The sequence below is a fragment of the Corvus kubaryi genome, unplaced genomic scaffold, assembly GCF_017639235.1.
Source record: "Corvus kubaryi isolate FWS band 111438036 unplaced genomic scaffold, C.kubaryi_AGA036_p1.0 136, whole genome shotgun sequence".
NCBI lineage: Eukaryota > Metazoa > Chordata > Aves > Passeriformes > Corvidae > Corvus > Corvus kubaryi.
Window position 1 is genome coordinate 3,238,874 of NW_024580670.1, and position 22,629 is coordinate 3,261,502.

At 44.8% G+C, this 22,629-nt stretch overlaps 1 protein-coding gene and 1 long non-coding RNA gene across 8 annotated transcripts in view; one reads left to right on the forward strand and one right to left on the reverse strand.

Moving 5' to 3' along the window:
* LOC121657753 (contactin-3-like) overlaps nucleotides 1-7,325 on the forward strand; it is a 96,519-nt gene extending 89,194 nt beyond the window's left edge. For all 3 annotated transcript variants that reach the window (XM_042013818.1, XM_042013807.1, XM_042013824.1), the window contains 4 exons: nucleotides 339-525; nucleotides 3,636-3,748; nucleotides 4,666-4,834; nucleotides 5,385-7,325. In XM_042013818.1, coding sequence (XP_041869752.1) covers nucleotides 339-525; nucleotides 3,636-3,748; nucleotides 4,666-4,834; nucleotides 5,385-5,488 — 573 coding nt within the window. In that variant the 3' untranslated portion in view covers nucleotides 5,489-7,325. The remainder of the gene's footprint in view (nucleotides 1-338; nucleotides 526-3,635; nucleotides 3,749-4,665; nucleotides 4,835-5,384) is intronic.
* LOC121657765 overlaps nucleotides 4,790-22,629 on the reverse strand; it is a 112,794-nt gene continuing 94,954 nt past the window's right edge. For 3 of the 5 annotated variants that reach the window (XR_006013711.1, XR_006013709.1, XR_006013710.1), the window contains exons 2-8: nucleotides 18,133-18,236; nucleotides 11,137-11,232; nucleotides 9,858-9,979; nucleotides 9,457-9,655; nucleotides 8,033-8,089; nucleotides 5,344-5,502; nucleotides 4,790-4,878 (exon numbers count right to left, since the gene is read on the reverse strand). This is a non-coding gene — a long non-coding RNA (uncharacterized LOC121657765). The remainder of the gene's footprint in view (nucleotides 4,879-5,343; nucleotides 5,503-8,032; nucleotides 8,090-9,456; nucleotides 9,656-9,857; nucleotides 9,980-11,136; nucleotides 11,233-18,132; nucleotides 18,237-22,629) is intronic. The other 2 variants (XR_006013712.1, XR_006013715.1) reach the window with 2 other exon arrangements.

Below are 22,629 nucleotides of genomic sequence, written 5' to 3' on the forward strand. Positions count from 1 at the left end.
TTCAAAGAAACTTTTTTATAAGGTACATTTTTCTGAGCTTTACTTGTTTCCTTTTTAATGAACTAATGCTTTTCCTCTTGTCCTTCTTTGGTTCAGGCAAGATCTAATATTTCAATTGCCTTTTTCACTAAAAAGAGCAGCAAGTGTGAGAAGCAGCTGGATAGGAATATTTTATTTTTGCACAGTAAACATATTTCTGAAATTTTAATGTATTTCTACCTTTTTCAGCTGAAGGGAAAAAAAAAAAAACACTTAAAAGAGTCTGAGTACAACGCTGTGGGTGAGCAGCCCAGCCCGTTCCATGCAAGATTTAAATGGGTTTGGTTTTTATCTCCTAGGTTAGGTACTGGAATAATGGCCAGAAAGAAGAATCTTCAAGCAGGGTAAAAGCTGCAGGGAATGAAACATCAATAAAAATCACAGGCTTGAGGAGCAACTTGGCTTATTACACAGCTGTCCGTGCTTACAACAGCGCTGGAGCAGGGCCCTTCAGTGCCACTGTCAATGCCACCACCAAAAAGCCACGTGAGTATCTCAGATTAAAGTGGGGAGAGGCAGAATGCTGTGGCAGCACTTGGAGGGGAAAGAAGAATAGTGGCATTCCTGGGAATCACAGTATGAGTGACCCTAATTTCCATACAGTCACCCAAACCAAGCACAGAGCTTCCACCCTCTTCTTCAGCAGGATGAGTAAAACCCAGCTATTCCAGGGGAGCCCAAGGAAGATCTGAAATTCTGCACAGAACCTTCATTATGCTGCTAATGACTGGAAGAAATTGAAATGAAAAATCTCTGTTATTTAGAAGGGGGGAAAAAAAGGAGACTTGTTGAATTTTTCAGTGTTCTATAACATATTTATAAGTTCTCTAGGGCATGGCTTTTGAAATGCAATGAACCTCCTGGAGTTCATGCAAAACAATCCTTCATGTCCACTGTTCCCCCTTGAACAAATTGCTCAAGAGGCCACTTTGCTGCTGCAAAGGCCAAATTAAGCTGGAGAACAGATTGTCAGAGGCTGCACTAATTCTTCTACAAGTGGAAATATTTTTAGTGTGCTCCTCTGTTGTAGTACAACTCAGAATCAGGGTCATCGGTCTTCAAGTGTTTCTGTCAGAGGCACAGGAACACACAATTAAATCTGGCTGAAAGGTCAAATTCCCTGCAATAGTCATTAACATCCCCCGAGCAGACGGAGTTGTATCATTAATATTATGAAATAAGCTAGTTTATCAGAAATTATTATATGCAAATGTGAGTGTCAGTCTGTCACTGAGGACTAAACCAACTCAGATTTGCCAGAGTTTAAATGCATTATATGCACAATTACCATGAACTGGCTGATCTGAAGTGGCTCTCTGCCTGCAGCCTGGACAGGACATGGGAAAAAGAGGTTTTTTTTCTAATTAATCATCTTTGTGGCTGCTCGCTAGAGGTGGTGCCAGGCTGGTCAGCTTAGGGATTTTCAGTCCTTTTTTAGTGTTCCCCCCACTTCTGGGGTGTTTGACTGAGAACTGGGCAAGCCCTGACCCCACTGGTGTGAACAGGATCTGGATCAGTCCCTTGGTCAAGTTGCTGCTGTTTGGAGTAATTAAAAAGGAAAATTAATTGCATTTTGTCCATGGGTCTTTCTGATGAATAAAGGGAGCAAAACCATTGCAGTGCAGGGTAATGTCAGTCTGAAGATATTGATAAATTAGTTGAATTGCTAAGAGAAATAATTCTCTGTGCTACTGCAGTAGGAACTGATTTTTCATTCAAATGTGTGATTTTCTAATCAATCCTGATTTCTAATTTAATTTGAATATTTATGATTGGTGTGGTTTTCACTGTGAAGGATTTACATTCCCCCACAGGACCTACCCAGATACATCTCAGAAACTCTTGCCATATCAAGAAATACAAATAGTTCAGTTCCATTGGCAGTGTATTTCAAAGTTGAAAGTGAGCCTTTGACAATTAAAATATCTTTCTTTTATATTTGAAATATGCATGTTTACAGCCCAGAATAACAAGTGGAGGTTTAAATATTGCTGTGTAAAATGCCAGGTGAGTGGGGAAGACTTGCCTAAGTTGTTACAATTATTTCATATTTAGAAAGTCTTCAAATAAACCCCAATGTTCTGTCCATCAGCTCTAACTCTGAGAACTGCTCCAGTCTGAGAGCAGCTTTCAGCACCTGAGGAGGCTCAGAAATCCCTGCAGCTCCCTGGACATGTCCTGATGTGACTTGAGGATCAGAACCTGCCACAAATGAAGTTCTGAACTCTGATGATTGCTGGAGATTTTGGTGTCTGCAGCAAATTGGAGCCTTCTGAATCCCACAGACAGAGGCTTACAGTTTTATATATAATTGCTCCTCATTTTTTCCACATGTCATCTTAATATTCTGTTGTGGATTTCAAGGATGACTCATTTCTTTTGAAATTCAGCTTTAATATCTCAGTGTGAAAACTACTCATACATGCTGTAACACTTCATTCTCAGGAGTGAAACAATCTCCTCTTACATCTACAAGAAGTGGTTATTATTAGAACACCAGGTTAAATCTTCCTCAGTACATAGAACAAGATAAATAGTGCAAAAAAAATAGCTGTGGGTGGTTGTTTGACTTGGGAATAATTTTTTTAAGTCTCACTCTTACACTTTTTCTTCTGTTTTTTGACTATAATCGGGTGGGGTTTTGATATGTCTGCTTGTGAAAAGAAGGCAGGGAACCTCCTGTGTGAAAGAATTTAAAAGAGAAGGGAAGAAAAGAGGAAAAACCCTATAAGCACACGGATGCAAGTGTTCAAAACCACTCTCAGTGCTTAAAGCTGGAACCTCCAGCATCAAAGCACAGCTCAGTCCACCTAAGCAGCAGTTGCCTCCACTAGGTGACAGCAACAGTAAATTGTTTTCCTTAACACATTTAGAAAAGATTTTAATCATTGATTGTGTCACTGCAGGACCCATGTGCTGGGAAACCAACCTGAGGTATTTTAAGAGGTTTGTGCTTCCCTGAAAGCTTGGCAGCCCCAAGGTACATGAAGGGGCAGAGCCCAGAGCATGCAGCTGCTTTGCAAATGACAGGCTAGGGTTGCTAATGAACAAAAAATCCCAGTAGGTTTCCTCGGCCAAACCCCCTTGAATGGCACAGTTCAGAACCACAACGTGGGTTGGAAGAACCAACAGAAAAACAACTTCCAATATTTTACATAACATCTTAATGTAAATCAAACATAGTGGGTAAATGTGAATATTCACTGAGACTAAATTGGTCTAAAAATCTATTGTGAAGAATTTTCTTATTGTTGGCACTGTACTAAAACTAGAAATTCTCTGTTACCATTAGAGTTTGTTCTAATTAATCACCCGTGTCCTGAGGCACATGCTTCTGTCTGGCTGTACTGAATGAAGGACCATCAACAGACACTTCAACTTCAGAAACAACATTTATGTTTATGTGCCATTCTGGTTTTTCCCTTCCTTCCTTCCGTTTGTGGAATTTAGCCTCTGAACCATAACGTGCGCAGACAGGAGCCTGCGCTGGAGTTGCTTTTGCATCCGAAATGTAGTGACAGCCAATTACCTGAGCTGGTGATTAAATCACTGATGCCAATTAAATTAAAGTTGTGCTTTTTATTGTGTATTTGAAGCACCCAGCCAACCTCCAGGAAACGTGGTGTGGAATGTCACAGACTCCAGAGTTATCCTGAGCTGGGAGGAGGTCAGAGCGATGGACAACGAGTCCGAGGTCACAGGGTACAAGGTCAGTGGGGACAGAGCTGGGAGCAATCTGGAGCTGATATTTTCTTGTCTGTTTGCACGTTCAGAGGATGCCCAATACCACCCCTGAACCATTTCACTGGGGTCTCCTTTTTAGGGATTTTAAATCATGCTCTTAACCATGTCTCACCGTTAATACCCACTAATCCCTTTGCCTCCCCATGCTGGCATTGCTCAGCTCTTGGGATCCCACCCACACCTGGATCTTAAAACATTTAAACACTTACCACATCTATAACACTTATTTTAAATGTGTAACACTTACCCAAATGGATAAAACTTGGAAAGAAACTAAAAAGATTCAGCCCGCTGGATGTAGCTTCCATTGCTGGCCAGGTACATTTATTATATATTACCACATGTATATTAAACTGATATTTTTAAACCCCTTCTCCTCTTAACCTGCTGTGGGCCATGCTCATTTCCCTGACAGAAATTACACTGTTGCATCTGCTCTAAATCTGATGAGCACACAAACGGGGAAGTATTTCAATATGTCATAGAAGTGTGTGTAAAAGAATAGCTGAGGCTGTTCCTGATAAGCTCTGTACAGCTGGATCCCAGATGATATATTCCTGCATAAAAGATTCAGGCTGAAGATCTGATTACCCACTGAGTCGTAGTGACAAGAAATACATGTTTACACCTTGTTCCAGTGTCCCACCACCCATTATTTCATATTATTGTAATAAAAATAATATATAATACATATTATCATTCATCGTGCCATTTTAAATCTGGAATAAAAGGCCTTGACTGATGTTCCCTTCTTCCTTTACACGTAATTCTGCCCTGGCATATTAACCAAAAATCAGATCTTTTCTTTCATCCCATCACTTGTAAAAGCTGGAGCCTTGTTTGTAAGGGACTGAGAACAGCCAGGGGTGTCCTGTGTTGCAGGTTCTGTACAGGACCAGCAGCCAGGGCAGGGTGAACGTGCTGACCACGGACACGACGACGGCCGAGCTGTGGCTGCAGCTCAAGGACGATTATTTTATAGAGGTCAGAGCAACCACTGAGGGGGGAGATGGCAGCAGCAGCGAGCAGATCCTCATCCCCAGACTAGCCAGTAGGTTGAACCACTTTCCTTTGTCTCAGCTTGTCTTTGCTTCCCTTCATGATGGGGGAAAAAAAATAAAAGTTATGCTTAGACGTTGTGTGGTAATAAGGTAATAAAAAGGAAAGCAATTAGAAGTCTTCATGCCCTTATGCATGGCAAATACCATTCTATTGAACTGGTAAATTACCATGTGAATTGGTATTAAAAATGTTAAGTTTTCTACTTTTTCCCTTTTTTTGAAAAAAGAAAATATTACTTTGAAAGTAGAATCACAGAATCATTAAGGTTGGAAAAGACCTCTAAGATCATTGAGTCCAACCTTTGACTAAACACCACCTTGTCAGCTAAACCAGAGCACGAAAGCCATTCATGGTCACAGCATTTTGCAAGGCATTTCTGAAATTTTTAAATATTTACTGTATTTTTTAAAATCTCTATTGCTTGTAAGAACTAAAAACAAAATTACAGTAATTTTTGCTTAGCGTCTAGGAGGAGTAATAATGTGGCACAGCACATACTCACGCTTTCCTTTAATCCTGAGCCTTTTCCTTTGTCACAGGTATGGATGCAAGAGGTTCTGCTCCATCAGTCTTGAGTATCTTCAGTGTCTCCAGCTTCTTAGCAACAGTATTCTCCTTGACCATTAATTCCGTGTTGTGCTGATACATTTGCATTTGCTGGGAAAAACAGAAAGAATTGGTTACTAAAGTGCTTTTTTTAAAAAAAACCTGCAGTGGTTAATGCATGTTTTTTCTTCTATCCTGATGTGTTTTTAAATTCTTTATATTTCACTGTAAGTTGAAGTAAAAATACCATGTAAAGTTTAGCAAATCCTTTAAAAAGGAATCTAAAATGCCTTAATACTTGAACCAAAGGAGTTTACATGTTACATACTTCAGATACAGTGTGAGAGAGAGGGGGAGGGATGGCGCTGTGAGGTCAGGGCTACGAGGAAGAGCAAGAAACTCCATTTTTGCAGCTTCACTGAATTGTTCTGGGTCTGTTCTGCATTGTTAAAATGACATTTGACATGGAGAAGATGGAGTCAGGGACGTGGCTGTTACCAGTCTGAGGGCAGCACAGCTCCCATGTGGCTGCTCTCAAGGCAGGGCCATCACCCAGGAGGTTTGGATCATTTTCCTGCTGCCCTTTGTGGGAGTTACTCTGAATGGAGCAAGGAATCCCAGCTGGGAGCAGGGCAAAGGCCCTGCTGCTCCTGAGAAATGATCTCCCAGCTGTTTCGAGGAAGCCTCTCAGCAGATGTTTGTGCTCCTTTTCAGCCACCCACCCTTCATCAATAAATTCTGAAGTTCATCTCCTCATCTCCCCACCTTACCTTTCTTAACCAGTTTCTTTGATCATAACCAAGCTCTCCCACCTTCAGGATGGTTTGATTGCCCTCCTGCCAGTGTTTCAGGAGCAGAAGTGCCCAGCTGGCAGCATGGGTGACATGCAGTGGCACCATGGCCTTATGAAGAGGGACAGCCACCCCCTCCCTCCCTCCCTCGTGATGTGGTGCTCCCAGACCTGCAGCTCCAAACTATCTCGCTCCTTTATCTGCCACACTGCACCGTAAACACCCTGAATTCAGAGTTAGAGCCAAACCTCTCCTTCCTGCTGCTCTTTAACCAGTTCTGAACTGTTCTACCTGCTCTGGCTCTCAGCTGCACCCCACCACTGTCACATGATTCTGGGGAGTTCATGGCAATACTGCAGGATACAATAAAAAATGATACAACCACACTTCAGGCTTGCTATTGGAGAGAAATCTGTGCTTTCTTCCGTAGCAGTAAATTAAAGATCCATTAAGCCTGGTCCATTTGACTTCTAGAGTTGTGGCTTTAGTGAAATCAGCCTTTTAGAGAGGTGGCAGCATCCCTGTTTCAGCATGTTCACATGACATAAAGCGTCTCCTCAACACCTGCGGCTTGTTTTAAGCTTCACAATACTGTCACAACACACAGAGCTGCAAAGGGAGAGCCAGGATTAATGGAATGATGGTGGCACTGTAGAAAGAACACCTTGGTACACATTCAGCTGGCAAATGAGCTGATGAGCTCCAGATGAGACAATGTGCTGCTGAGGTAAGCAAGAGCTGTAAATACTGTACATAGAGAGCTATAAATGACTTTGTTGCTTTTCCATGTGGCTGACCAGTGTTGTTTTCAGACACTTGCAAACAGGGGGGTGGGTGGGACGTGGCAATACGGGTGTTCCTAGTGAGTAAATAGTTACGCTTCATGCAACAAAGGGTGACTCTTGTTTCACAAAATTCTAGTCCAGGTTCCTGTACTGCCCATTTTTTCACACACTCACATTGTATTATTGTTTGATTTCTAGTTCTATATCTCCATGAGATACGTACCCAGTACCTTGTTTCATATTGAAAAGGTTGAAATTTACCCTTGAACTTCCAGTTGTGTGTGTATCCTATGGTTATCTGTATGCATTTTTTTCTATTGGTCTAATAAAATATTTATTACATTGAGGGATAATAGAATATCTCAAAGTGTTATTGCTTGTTCCTGTTACATATTTGTGCATGCTGGGGGTTTAATACATCTAAAAATGGTTTCTGAGCTCAGGCTTCTGAGCTGTACCTCTGCCCACAGGTTTGCAGGAGGATGGACAAAAATCCACCTCCCTTTCCCTGGCTTCATTCCCCATCTATCCAATCAGGCTGTTTCCTCTTCCCTAAAGCAGAAAAAAGCCCCAGTGTAATTATACTGAAGAAGACTTAGTTTTTTATAATCATATATTCAGTGTATTGCTGTTAAGCATTAAATTGCAGCTTCTGTTTGCTGTGCAGTTGCCTTTTCCTTGGGAGCACAGGCACAGCACAACTATGTAAAGTTTTTAAAGTGTGGATTCTACCTGCATAATAGGGAGCTGATCCAGAAGCTGCAATAAGGGTTAATAATGATCCGAGTGTGTACATAAGACTGAAGTAATTTTTCCTGAGTAAATCAGGCTTTTTCCTTTCAGATGGTTGTAGGTGGACAGTCCAGCTTTCCTCTGCCTCCCCCAGCATCTAGATTAGGCTTCCTTGAAACTCATCTCTCTCTCTTCCTCATACCATGTTTATGCAGCTCAGGGTTGTTTGCCTTACTAGAAGTGACTTGGTTCTCCAGTGAATTGATAAAAAACCAGTTGTCATCGGGAAAGTGCAGGAGTACAAGGTGGAGAAGCAGTAAGGGATAAGCCTACCTGTTGCAGGCATTTCCAGAGCAGCTCCTGTGACCATCCAAAATTAGCAACTCAGTCCTGGGGTGAAAAAAAAAGGCAAGAAAAAAATAATAATAGTGAAAAATGTGAATAGAATCGCTTGTACAACGAGAACTGCAGGTGGTGGGGAAGGTGGGTCTGCCATTCCATTGGAATTGTGCTTCCCTAAAAATAACCAGCACTTTGTCACAACTAATATTTGAAATCTTATAAGGAAGAATGGTAGGCTTCAGTCATAGCTTTAAAAATTGCATTCTTTTCAATTCCCCATCCAAAACCAGAGCTCTATTCTAAAGCCTGAATTTCTTAGAGGTACTTAGAATAAGAATTTTTTTAAAAGCCCAGCTTTTTCTTTAAACAGTTTACTGTGGGATATGTTACAAACACGCAGGATCCTCTATGAATACAAAACGAGTTAAAAACTCATATCACTTCAGCCCAAAGAAATACTGGAGATCTCCATTTTTGACTTAATTTGCCTTTCAGTGGTGGCAGGCAGACGTGGGCCGTGCCTGTCAGGTTATATATGTTATATCTTAATAACAGGCACTAAAGCAAGCTGTCCAGCACGAGGGAGTGCATTCATCTGACAGCTCTGCCTGAAATAAATAACAGTGGAATATTGTGGAAATAAAATGAGTTTGTAAACAGGCCCTGGCTCTCTTAGGGGAAACAACCACCTCGATTGTTTTATGTTAACGCTGTGAACTCCTGAAAAGCAATAAAAAGGGATGTGTTTAGCAGAGAGAGACCTGAGTGTCCTTTGCTGCTGCTTTATCAGGGCTTGATGGATAAAAAGAGGCTTTTGGGATCTGGGAGCTGCCACGGGATGGGGGACATGGTACATCTCAGCAGCTCTGGGGATCAGCCTTGGCCTCTGAGAAAAGGGATTTCCTAAGAATCCCACTGGTCACAGCTTGGGTGTCTGAGGAGGAGGGAGGTGCAGCTGAGGAAAGAGGACAGAATTTCTCTGTGTCCAAGCTGAGCTGCTGCTCAGCAGCCTCAGCAAGCTCTGTTCCACAGTTATTGAAGTCTTACCTTTGGCTTGGCAGTGTTTCCCGAGGTGCCTGAGGATGTGGCCACCTCCCTGGCACCCCTGGGGCATCCCCCCACGACAGTCCTGTGCCAGCTCTGCCACTGCTCCTTTCTGCTGCTGGCAGGTGGTGCCAGAGCAGGGGGATGTCTCTAGGAGATGCCCTCAGAGGGCACCGGTGTCTGTGCACAGGTACTCTGCCACAAACACAGCCCACTGTCACTCAAACAGCCCTGTCACAGTCTGGGATCTATTGCTCTGTTTTTCTCTTCGTGACGGGGGCTGTGACTGCCAGTCCTCTGTCCTGCCTCGCACGAGATGCACCACAGAGTTGCCCCCCAAAACTTTGGTTTTTCAATACAGAGACACTCACCTTTCCTTCTGTTTGCCCTCTTGCAGAGCCTGAGCTGCCAAGCTGCAGCGTCTGCGCTGCCCTCATTGGAATTCATCCCCTGCTCTTTGTTTGCTCTGGGCTTGAGCTCTGCTTTCAGACTTCACAGTTGGTGCATGAGTGTTTTAGTATTAGAATTTCACAGGACCTTCATGTGCATCGTTCCTTTGCTTTTTCCATCCTGAAGGGTCAAGAAAACTTGATAAACTTGCTTGGAATTAAATTTCTTTTCTTGAGCTCCTCACTGATCTTTTCGAGGTCAAGAAGTGCCTTTGAAAGTCTTTTCTTTTTTTCAAATACACAAATACAGGAGACGTGCCTGTAACCCCATGCAGCATTACTGAGACACTTTCTTCCCAATGTACCCAAGATTATTTTCTCACCCTTCAAGAGCATAATTAGTCCTGGGAGGCCTGGACCATGCCTGCTCTTTGTGCTGTGCTCTTCATTCCTTCCCAGCGATTAATTCCCTTTGGGGGGGAGAACATCAAGGCACTGGCAGAGCCTGAAAAAGGAAGAATCAAAAGCATCCCATTAGGATCCTGTGAAAGGATGCAACTACCACATGTTCATTAATTCAGCCCATGATAATTTAAACTCAAAACAGCTCCTAGGACAGGGTAACAGCCAAATTGTCCATCAGGAAAGAGAAACTTTTGATGGAGTCCAACTCCTTGCTGCCTGCTCAGCCCCCATCCTCCCAAATCCTGCACTCCTCGGGATGCAGAACTGCCAGAGGAGGGGCAGGGATTCGCTTCCTCGCTCCATTATGAGCCAAGGGTGCAGGGTTGGAATCCCCCAGCAGCACACAGGGAGGGTTTGGATGGCCTTGGTCAAAGGTGGGACCCAAACCCAGCTGCCAAAGCATGTGGCCATTAATGAAAATGCAAAATAAAAGTGATTCCTTTGAACAAAAGCCATGGGCAGCTCTGGAGGAACTCCCTGCTCGGGGACACAGGGCCTTGGGAGTCATCTGATCCTGCACAGGGAACCTCCAAGCACAGGTGGGGACATTCCCTGAGGCAACCCTGAACCCTGCTCTGCAGCCCCAGAGAGAGCTGCAGGTGGATTTTGTCACCTCCAGGGGAGGTGCTGTGGATGTTCCTCTGAGACTGGAGCACCTAAACGTCCTTCCCGAGCCCATTCCTTCTAAAGATGGGATATGGACAGGCAGGAAAGGTGTCCATTGGGATTGCTCTCCCTGGGGAGATCTCTGTTTTGTGCTTGGAGCACCAGCAATGACCTCTTACATCAGGTAAAGACACAAAAAGAAACAAGTCAGAGAAAACATGGGAAAGTCCTGTCTTTCCTGCCCCTGATGATACAAAGAATAAATCATTCTCCCAGGATCTGCAAAGGAGTCAGTCAGAACAGGACATGTGTTTAACAAGAATCTCCCTCATTAGCAATCCAAGGAGGGCCATGCTTAAGGCAGACAAATAACTTAATTTTTGTCACACTTCCTAACATTGCCACCAAACTGAGGCATTTACAGTCACACTTGTCACAACACTAATTATCTATTTGAATAGCAGAGCTCTCTGCTGATTGAATGAGTTCTGCAGTGAGAGCAGATCATTTCAGCAGCAGCATCTGATCATCATTACTTTTTGGATATAGCATGTAAATAGACTGTAATGACTAAAAATATGGCTTTGGTACCTTGACAGCAGCTTCAGACGAGATGGGGGAGCTTCTGCAGCAGCCAAAAGCATTGGTTCATGGTCTGGAAAACAAAGTCTTGGGGGTTTGTGTTGCCTTGGAAACGTGAAAAATAAAGCACCATTAATTACCTATTTTCAAGCAAGCAGAGTATCCAGTGCTGAGGGCCTGATCCCAGGGTAATGAATCCCTCACCCCAATTTCAGCAGACTTGGGCTGATCAATCAGCTCTGCTGAACCAGGGGAGGGCTGAGGCACAACAAAGCCCTGCCAAGTTTTCCTGCTGGCTGTGTCTCCAGAGTGTCACCAGGAGGCTCCAGGCAGACGCTCCCAGTGCAGTGGTTCCTCTTGCCTTCACATCCGTGGCCTCAATAACATCTTCAGCTGATTGGTTTTTTAAATAAATGCACTTTTTCTCAAGGAGGTGCTAGCAGCAGACCTGATAAACATCCAGGCAAACACATATGCAAGCCCTATATAAATCCCACATATATATTTTTTTTTTTTTTTCTATTTTTTTTTCTCCAAATAGGAAACCATGCTGGTAGTCCTGGCCACTGGCACAGAACCAGGAGTTCAGCCAGACCTTCTGCTGTTATTCTACCCAAAATACTGCCAAAATCTTTACTGTTATATCTTCTGTATAAAAACTTTCAAGTGCAATTAAACATTTTTATCTCCAGACTGCGCTTGCTGGTTTTCCTCTCTCTGGTACTGGTGCTTTGGTCCTAATTTTATAATTAGGACATAGAACTCTGTATGATAACTCTGTGAAATAACTCTAGTAATAAATAACGCCGCGAAATCAGTGAAACTGGAATCAACCTCTCCTTGTAGGAATTTGAAGTTGTCCTAAAAGTTTCTTTTGAGGATGCTGCACCCCCTCTGCCAGCACAGCCCAAAGCAATCAGCAAAAATTTCAGGCACAAATGGAAGGATAAAAATAACTCCAGTGATTCTGAGATCTTGCCCACAGCACAAGTCTGGGACACAGCCACCTCCCAGGCTGCTGGAAAAGCACCACTTTCATCTCTTATCACTATTCGAATGCTATTTTTATATTGGTCCCAGCTATTTTAAGCAAAAATTTGCTTAAAGAAACACTGAAAGGCAACCTTTCCCTTTGGTGAGCATGCACATCTAAATGAGCTCTTTGCATCGGTAATTCAGAGTTTTCTTTTCTCTCTCCAGTTTTCCTCAGGACTAATGCCAGTGGCAGTCTCCCTGAATCTCCTGGCTCCTTCTGGAGGTTAAACTGGCTACAAGAAAGCTGGATCAAAGGGAAAGAAAAACTTTGTTTGGGAAGCACAGAAATATTTACATAACACAGGATAAGCCAGAACTCCTCATTTCTGCCATGTAGACACACTTGTAAAAAGCATGTTAAAAAAATTGGCCATTTTTAGTTCAGCTGGGGAGGAGAGAAGGGATTTTATAGCTCATGTAAGAGAAGAGAGACAAGGCTGGAAATCAGTTTGTAATGCAGCTAATTGAAAAGATCCAGAGTTTCCAGGGTATCCTGCCTCGAGGAGAAGAATCTCTCGGAGCCATTTTGATGCACAAGAGGAAAAGTAAATAAAGTTTCCCACCACAGACAACAGGCTGGGAAATAGCAGCCAGAAACAACTGGACTGGAGCAGGCAGACCTTGGAAAGCAAGAGAAGAGCTTTGTTTCAACCTCCTCTGAGCTGCTCTCTGAGCTCCTCAGGTGCAGCCACCAATTTTGGCAGCAGGCTATTAATAGAACTGATGAGAGATAACACAGATTGAATTGGGCTTGGTCATGGCAGTGAAAAATTAGAGACCTTTTTCCACAAGATATTTCTCAAGAGTTCACCTCTTTCTGGCCAGCTCTGGTAAACTCGGGAAAAAAAGGGGAATTCAATACAATTATTGATATTTATTCTTGGGAGTTCATCATCTGTAGATATAAAAATGCTGCTAGCAAGGATTTTCTTGCTATTTTCTAAGCCATGAGAGACTTTTCTCTCTCACAGAAGAGGCAGCAGAGTATGTAAACAACCAAACACCTGCAGCCTTGAAAAGTCTTGTTTATGGTACAGCAGAAAAATATTCTGACAATGGATGTTTAGGATTTTAGCCAATCACCCCAAGGGGTGGCTGATCCTTTGTCCAATTAGACTATGAAGAAAAAAGTCTATAAAAGAGTTTGTAAAATAATTAAATAAATCAATCTTGCTGCACAATTCCTGCCTGCTGGATCTTCTCTCCTCCTCCTCCCTATGGCTGTGGGACACGGTGATGTACCCTAGGGCCCAGGCCTGCGGTATAATCATCTCTCCTCACTGATGTGCTGGAACCAAACCATAAATGTTTGGATATCAAACACCCACTTGTGCCTGCCCTGGGAGGAGCAGAGCTGTCCCTTCTAAATTTAATTAGCTGTCCCCTGGGAAGAAATGAGAAAGGCCATGCTTTAAATTAGACCCATTTGGGGAAAGCTTTCTTCAAAAGATGAGGGTTCTGTGATGTTTTGGAGGCCATCTGTCCTGGGTAAGTGCTGCCAGAACTCAGGAGTGCTCCATAACGATTGTTTAGACAGAAAAGGTGACTGAGGGGTCAGAGTGCTGCTATCTGAACATGAAATCGTGGTGGAGCCTGAGAAAAGCCCAGATGAGAGCGAGGCATTGCCTCCCAGCACATCCCTTTCCTACGAGGAAGTCATTCCTGCTCTTGGAGCTCAAGAAAAGAGATGCTGCTGCTTGGGGCCACTTCCCTGCTTAATTGGAGTTTGTGCTAGAAAGTGTGGGATAGGGACTTTAACCCAATATTTCTTGATTTTCTTGAAGCCCCGTGGATTACAATCCTCCCTTACACCTGGGGAACACGAACACCCAGCTGCAGGCTTGGGCTGAAAGCCCAGATTTTAGCAACAATTGTTTGATTTCTAGACCTGGATCATGTCCTAATGGGCTCCATTACATACAGCCACAACTTCAAGACTGAATTGCTGAAAATCAGGTTTGAATCTCACTTTTTATCCCATGATATTCCACATGCTTTTTTTCTCTGGCCCCAGCCCAGCTGAGGTGCAGCCACATGAGTGCTACTGTTCCCAGAGCAGCTCCTGACTCACTGCTCTTATCAGGCCAGCACAGGGCTGGGAGCAGCTCCCAAGGAGAGGCATTGCTCATGGAATTCATTGTGGCCAAAATAACCTGACAAGTTTAGAAATATAAGCAGATGCTATGAGGGAAAATATGCTTAAAATATTGAATTATATGGTAGTGGCATAGAATGGGAAATAATTGAAATTAGAGGAGAATAAAAAGAGCATCAGAGAAACATCAAACATCTTCTCTTATTTCACCTGTCAATAATGCCTCATGCATTATGAAGAAATGTTCAAGGAAGATATTTGAAGTGCCAAATAAACATTATTTGTTGGCAAGTCCCACCTGCCCAGCAGCTGCTGTACGTGAGCTTGATGGGCATTTTTCATTGGTGATAAGGAAAAAAAGCATTTGAACAGAAAACCACAGAATAATTTAGAACAGAAAAGACTCTTGAGCTCATCAAGTCCAAGTGTTAACCCAGCACTGCCAAGGTCACCACTAAACCACATCCCCAAGCACCACATCTACACCTCCTTCAAATCCCTCCAGGGATGGTGGCCCCTCCACTGCCCTGGGCAGCCTGTTCCAAGGCTTAACAACCCTTTCAGGGAAGAAATATTTCGTAATATCCGATCTAAACCTCCCCTGGGACAACTTGAGGCCATTTTCCCTCTCTTATGGCCCATTACCTGGGACAAGAGACATCTATTTCCCCTCTCTGTGCAGAACAGTGAAGTTGTGTGAGCACAGGAACTTGGACACAGAGCCCAGATGCTCAGCTGAACATGCCAAAGGGCACTGGAGCATCACTGCTCCAAAGGGAAAATCTCCCCCTGCACACCTGTGGCAGGACTGAACTCCTGGCTCCCACATTCAGGACTTCCTCGCTTTAACATGAGGACAAATATATAAAATATACACCCAGCAGCCTGAGGGACTGAGAGGCTGGTTTCTCCAGATGCCAGCAGCAGAGATGCTGCTGATTGCCAGGCTGCAGACGGACACTGCATTTAGAAATTAAACTACAAGTGGTTGGTTGTGGGGGTTTTTTTACCGCATCAGTCGGATTTTGTGTCTGTGGGAAACTTTTCCTCAGAGAGGCTCCTTTCACAGCCACAGCAGGGATGGAGGTAACAGCATGAAATGAGAGAGCTTGAAAAGCAGCGGCGTGCTGCAGGAAGCCCGGCATCTGCATGTTAAGCTACATCTACTCCCTGAACGCCCAGACACATGAAAGCAACCCTGGATTTCTGGTTAGCAGCAGATCTGCTCGCTGCAGCCTGAATTTAAAGGTCAGGGATGTTTAGAGCCGGGGTTTTTTGCACTTAGCTGGAGCAGTGTTCATGGCTCTCCTCGGGAGGAGCGGAGGGGAAAGCGCCGTGCTGGCACAGCGGGTCACGGTCCTGTCTGCAGCAAAGGGTGCCTTGACATCAGTCCCTGCTTCCCAGTGCCAGTGGCCCTGATTCACCAGGATGTTGTAGGAGAGACACTTCTCTGATACCAGTGACCTTAACAAGAGCTTTTCAGCGCTTGTCAGGCTGTGACAGCTGAATCCTTTTAGGCACATAAATGCCGTGTGAGTGGAAAGCAGCTGAACGAAACCTTTTTCCCAAAAACACAGCCCTGAGGGAAGTATGAGACATTCAAACTCAATTTGAACCTGTCTCGTCTTCAGAAATTAAACTGGTTTTTGGCCAGGCTGAAGGTTTCCTACCTGACATGGCAATTCAGCCCTTTGGCTTCTCCCCAGGTGGCTGAAGGGGCTGGCGGGGCTGGCACCCATCACCTCCCTCCCACCTCAGCAGCACCAGGGCTGGGATGCTCAGCTCTGCCTCCCGCTCCTCCTCATCCTCCCGTGGCACCCTGATGAACAGCCAGGCATGGCAGGGCTGTCATCCACACCACTGAGCTCCCCAGGATGCTGTTTCCTGCCTTGCTTTGGCACTCAGGAGCAGGTGAAGCGGGAGATAAAGAATAAAATGATGACCCTTGTCATCGCCTCCCAAACAAGCAGCACTGATGTGGCTCCGTGTTTGAATAGTCAGGGAAGGGGCAGCCACACACGCTGGATTCACTGAGATAAATGTTGGTCTCAGCTGTTGAATTCCTGGTGCTGATGAAGGCTGCAGAGAAACTGTGGGTATGCAGAGTGGATAAGAGATGAGGGCTCGCTGCTGCCTGCCAATAGATAAAGGACTCGAGTGACTGCTGCTTTGTTTGGGTTTGTGATTAGATTGATATGGCTCATGTCTTAGAATAGTGCTGATATCGGTGAGCAATTAAACAGCAATACAAGCCAAGATCCTTGGATGCACCTGAAACGTACTGGGGAGATGGTAGGGAAGGGCCCCTGGAGAGATCCAACCCCAGAAAGCAGTGGATGCCCTCCAGAGGGTTTTTATTTCAGCTCTTCTGGACTGGTCATTTATCTCATGGTGGCCACACGGCACATAGTCCCGTCTCCTCTGGAGAGGGGACACGACTTCTGAAGCCACAAGGGAGGGAGAGGTGGGCACAGGTTTGTCTCACACACCCCCAGTGACACACACACACCAGCACAGGGCAGAGGCAAAACCCCCTCAGACTTCCCCAGCACAACTGCCCATGGTGGGATTTAAAAAGACCTGATTCAAGTTTCCTGCCTTCCCCTCCCTCGCCTTCCTCTCACGGTACTGAGATGATTTCCCCCAGAACTGAAGGAAAGCACCAACCTCAGCAGCATCACTTGAGAGATGAGCTTGCCTTTCTCACAAGCCCTCGAGGTACTTGTTCAGCGCTTCGCTGGCGGGTGAGCTCAGGTCTGGCAGCCCTCAGGGGTGCCACCTGCGTCACACGGGCACTGGGGACAGCCAGCTGGCATCACTGAGCCGCCAGCCTTGCTCAGCAAGGCAGAACACCCACCTGGGCTCTGGCAGACTCAGGTTCTGGCCTCCCAGTTCCCTTGCACGAATGCATTTGTGCTTTGCTCTGCTGCCTCCACAAGCACTGCCAGTGCTGAGAGCATCACTTATCCCGGTGAGGAACGTGGCAAATATTGCTGGGGCTTTGTTCTGGGGTTTTTAGCTACTTGCTGTATCCAGATAAGTCCTGTGTCTTATTCTTGGAGTAAATTTTTGTTACTTTCTGCCTGTAAAGCTCCTACCCAAGGGCAGCACCTTCCATTACTGCAGTCCCTGGGGCATCCCTTCAGGACAATCAGTATTGGTCACTGTGAAGTCTCAGGGATTTTCTCTGCCACCAACCCCAAAGCACCTTGAGAAATTCCACGTGTCTGCCTGCCAGAGCACCACTGTAACAGAGATAAATGTGTACATCTGCCATACAGCCTGCACAGGCCCTGCTGAAGAGGGAGGAAGAGGAAAACAGATTCTCCTTTTCTCTCTCTGCCTTCAGCAAATCCACATCTGTTTATGGCATCTGATGCAACTTTGCATTTACCTCTTACCTGGTTCTCTTATCTGTTCCTATTCTGGGACTCAAATCCTACCAAGGACAGCTGAACCTCCCCAGAACTCTTCTCTCTTTTCAGCTCTGTCCTCTCTGTGGGGGTTGCATTAAGTTACCCAAACTTTACTGCTCCGTTCAGGGTTCAGAGCAGAAGTCACATAAAGCAGCAGCACCTCTGTGTGTAAAGCAGAACTGATCTCAGAGAGGGGATGAGATCAGCTGCAGCTCTCAATGACCACCTGAAATTGGGTTCTATGAAATTGCAGGTAGTACCAAAAATTTCAAAATAGAGAAAAAATTCTGACATACCTAAGAATGAAAATATTGCCTGTTACTTTTAAATGCATTATTCCATGAAAAATGTGGTCATACTCCATTTAAACGTGCGACTATCTCAGGATTTAGAGCATCTGCTGAAAATTTTCATCACAAAGATAAAACAATTTAAAAGCTTTGAATCAGAGTTGCTCACCTGCAGCATCCTCATCTGGGCTCTGTTCAGGCTCTCAGGCACCAACAGCTCCAAATCCTCTGGCAGGGGAACAGGCAGTCAGAGAAGGTTTCCTTTGGAAGGAGCTGAGAGAAACAAGTTGAATCACAGGTATGGTCGGGTTAGGAACTCTAATGTTTGCTTGATTTTGGGCACACTTGTAGTTCATGTTTAGAATTCAATTCTTTACACAACTGACAGAAATGTAAAAGCAAAGAAGATGCAGAGTGAAAATATTTGTGGTTTCTTATGACAGTAAAAGACAACTTCAAAACAGCTTTAAAAATGAAGGCCAGCATTATTTCTATATTTACAGCCTTTAATGGTCTCAAAAACACGCTCACTAAATCAATGATAAGCAAGTGCTGGAGGTACAATACATAACATTCTGGACTAACAGATGTGCAACACCACAGTCTGAACTGGGAATTCTTGTCCTGACACCACTTTGCCTTTGTAGGGTCACAAGGAAGTCAGAAAACCTATCTGACTCCTTTCCCAATACCTGCCATGGGCAATAGAAATCCCAGCCCACACAAAGGGCCCTTCAGTGACCATCCACATGATCCTTCTCTTAAATACAGGTAGAGCAGGGCAAACAAAACACAGAATTGGAGGCTGATGTGAGCTCTGTTTCCTGTTTCAGTATTACCTCAGTCCTCCCACCACACCTGCTCTGGTGAAGGGAGGAGCACGTGGGGCTGAAAATTACCAAGCAGGTGTTTAAAAGACATTGTAAGCAGTTCTTCTATAGTCTAATTAGTGCTCTAATACATATTACAGTGCACAGTCATCATTATTTCCTCTTCATTAGCTGCTGAAATATAATACATCTTAAAAAAACAACTAACCCCCTTTTCCTTTTTTTTTTAATTAAAAAAAACCCCAAGAGCCTGTTTCTGCCATTACCATAACAAAGGCAATAGGAATATGATTAATGCATCCATCCAAGCTGCGTGCATTGTACATTAAACACCAAGGCACCATCTCAGCCTAATGTGAGCTCCCACATTCTAAAACACACTTGTCAATATTCACACTTGCACCAAAGGAAATGCTTGGAAAGGAAACAAGAGAAGAACAGGTGTTTCCTCCTAGCAGATGCTGAATCCTATTCTTTGGAAAGAGGGAGGCCACAAGCCCAGAAGAATGCACCCAAATTATTCAAGGCATGGTCTGAGAGCAACAGGAGATCTCTGTCTTGCAGTCACTCCTGGGAGCATGATCCATGTCAGCCCTGCACAGTCTTAGAGCACTTTTGGCTGGTGATGGCTCTCTCTGCCCGAGCAGGCAGCTGCAGGATGCAGAAATTGCTGAAACGTGGCCATTGCTCCCAGCTCCTCAGAGGAACTCTGCAGCATTGCAGGATCCTGACCAGTCCCACACATCCCAACCCCAGCCACGGCAGCACAGACACAGCTCAGGAGCCTGCTCTGCCCAGTGGCCTCAGCAACACCTCCTTCCTTTGGACATTCTGGATACAGCTCCCCACTGGGATCACCTGGGCCAAGGAAAAGGTCTTCTCCAAGCCTGTGGTCCAGGATTTCTTCAGTGGTGCAGCAGATTTGGCTGTTCAAGTCAAACAGCTGGGGTACAGCCTGCCCCCTCCTGCTGGCAGCACATTCCCTGCAGAGCCTTGTGATAATCTGGGGGACTGGGGGGTAGATCAGGAGCCAGCTCCTTTCCTGCATGCCTGTGCAGACTGGACACCCACACCACAGTCACCACAGCATCCCTAAGACAAGACATTCCCTTTTCAGCCTTCAAATTTAATTCTCCACCAAAGGCTGGAAGTTAAGATGAACTCACAGCAGCTGAGGAAGGAACTTTTTTCTGCCTGCTTGGCCTCTGACAGCAGCCCTTTAATTACAGCACATGGCAAGGCTTCAGCAAGTCCCTGATCACGTTCAATCCCCCAAACTCAACTTAAAGCTTCTCTGCAGCTCCACTCTCCACCTTCTCTGACAGAGCAATGACAGATGCTTCACAGACTGATCCCTTATGAAACATAACACCACGTCTATAATGAGGCTTTACTGCAACAACAGATTTTACTCTTCCTCTAGAGATCTCCAGAAATCTGGCCGATTTTTAGGATAATTCAAGCTCTGGAGAGCAAGAAAACCCCAAAGTTGATGCTTATCATGAAGCTGATGAAGCAGCAGAGACATCGGTGCTGTGGGGCAGTGCCCTCTGAGCTGCTCTGATCCCAGCAGCCAGGCAGATGGGGATTTACACCTTGAACTAAACCCTGCTGAGGCTCAGGGGTGCCTCACCTGTACCTTGGCACTGTGGTGCCACAGAGGGTGAGCCTGGTCCATATCAACACCATCAACCCACTGGAAATAGCCTCTGGGTTTTCTAGGGTTTCTGGCCTTGGCTTCCAAAAGCCCCCCAAAACACAAACCAACACAGCCAGTGACTGATGCCAGGGCAGGGAAGGCTTAATGTGCCTTCACTTTAAAGACAGGGGAGCAGCAGCAAATAGGTTAAACAATTTAGCCCAGGTTGTTCAGTGAGTGCTTTGCAGAGCCTGAGTTGGGGTCGGGAGATCTTGTCTCCTGATATTGACTTGATTTAACATTGCTGGAAACACCTTAATTATTTTGTTTTGTTGTTCCGAAGAGCTGAGCATAGGAAATAGTCTAAAGCCCTGTGCAATGCTGAAAAGAAAGCTTGATGAGATTTTGTTCCTTTTGCTGAGAACACAAAGAGCAAAAGGTTGAAAGTAGATGGGCCTCTGACTTCTCCTGGTTTGCTTTTACAGGTTGTTTTTCCTTATTTTCATTATTAATCAAGACCAGTCTGAAGTTTCCTAAGGAAAAGGGTAATGGTGTCAAGAAAATTTAACGTGTGCTCGAGATGAATTCAACACAGCTCTATTACCTGTTGGTCAGCTTGTTCCTTCTCTTAGAGACAAGTTTACATCTCAGCTTAAGGAAACGATTCAACCACACACTCCAGGAGCTCTGTGCTGCTTCTGGAGCCACACTGAAGTAGCTGAGGAGCACAGGAGTTTGACAACGTTTGAATGCAGCACGGACATAGCATTTGATTCATATATTGATCACTCTGTGCACAATTAGTGCAGGACGTGCAAGTTTACAGCTGGTGCAGCTCCTTCCTCTTGTTTTTGGAACTAATAAAACTGACTGAAGCTGAAGCGAGGGAAGCAGTCATGTTCCCTGACCTCAGCAGCGACATCCAGCAGCAGTCACGAAGCACGTGATGACATGTAAAACCATGCAGAAGCCCAGTCCCTTGGAGTTGCACTGACTGCTCTCTCACCTGTGAATTAAAATGATTTTAAATGGATGCTTAAAGACACATGATTTTTAAATATTTTTTTTAATTGAGGTTAACCTCCAGCTTTAAAAACCTAGAGGAAGAGGGACTACTTGCCAAATTTCATTTTCAGGCACTTTTGTATTTGACAGGTAAAAATTGCAAAAATATTTCATGTATTTAAAGGCTTTTCTTCCCCTTTTTCAGATGAAAAGGTTCAGGTATTTATATTGTATTCTAATTGCTGATTACTCAACAGACAGAAGTAAATGTCTTTCACCCCTGAGACTTTTGAAGACGTTATTTTGACACGTCCACACAAACCAACGCCCACTCAGCACATCAGGATATAACTGCAAAATCAATTAATTCAACAGCTACTTCTGCAGCCCGAAGTGTAATTACCCATGAAATGTTGACGGGTTTCAGGATAGAAGAAATTCATCATTTATGCTTAACCTGGGTTGTTTTTCCCTCCCTCCCTCCCAGAAGCAGTGCTCGGATGTGCAGGGAGAAGTGATGGATGCAGGTGAGCTGGGTCTCACCCACTCTGGACCGATTCCAGCCGTTTTACCCCTCTGGAAGGTGAGGTGGAGCACGGGCAGCTCTTCCAAACCCAGACTGAACCAACACTCAGCTCCCTCCCAGTAAAGACACCTTGGCAATGCCTCCTCCTTTCCCCTCTCCCACCTTTCCTCTGCTTCTCCTGCCACTGCTGGAGGCTGTGCCTGTGGATGAGGAGGTTTCTGATTCCCGTGCAGGTGTGCAGGAGCGCTCCCCTGCCTCGACGAACACATGCTTGCACAGCAGCAGCTCCACCACAGCCACTGCCCACCTGCAGCACTTCAAGGGCACACCCCGGGATGAGGCTTTCAAAAGCCTTCCCCACCCCCTGCACGGAGCTGCAGCGAGCAGTTGGCTCGGGTTATGGATGCTGGATGTTAACAACAACTCTAAACACAATAATTAATTCATTTATCTCCAACTTACAGTAGCCTTTGTGTAAAAAAGTGTTTCACGGTTGAATGATTTTAATTTTTTTTTAGCTCTATGTAAAACAGGCATCATCAGTATAATCCTTAAAATCTAATAATGATTCCATCAGTGTAAAATCATTATCCTTAGGCAAGAAGGAAACCAATTCAATTATGATGTTGGTTGAAAAATCGAGGGTGAAAAGTTGTAGTACATATT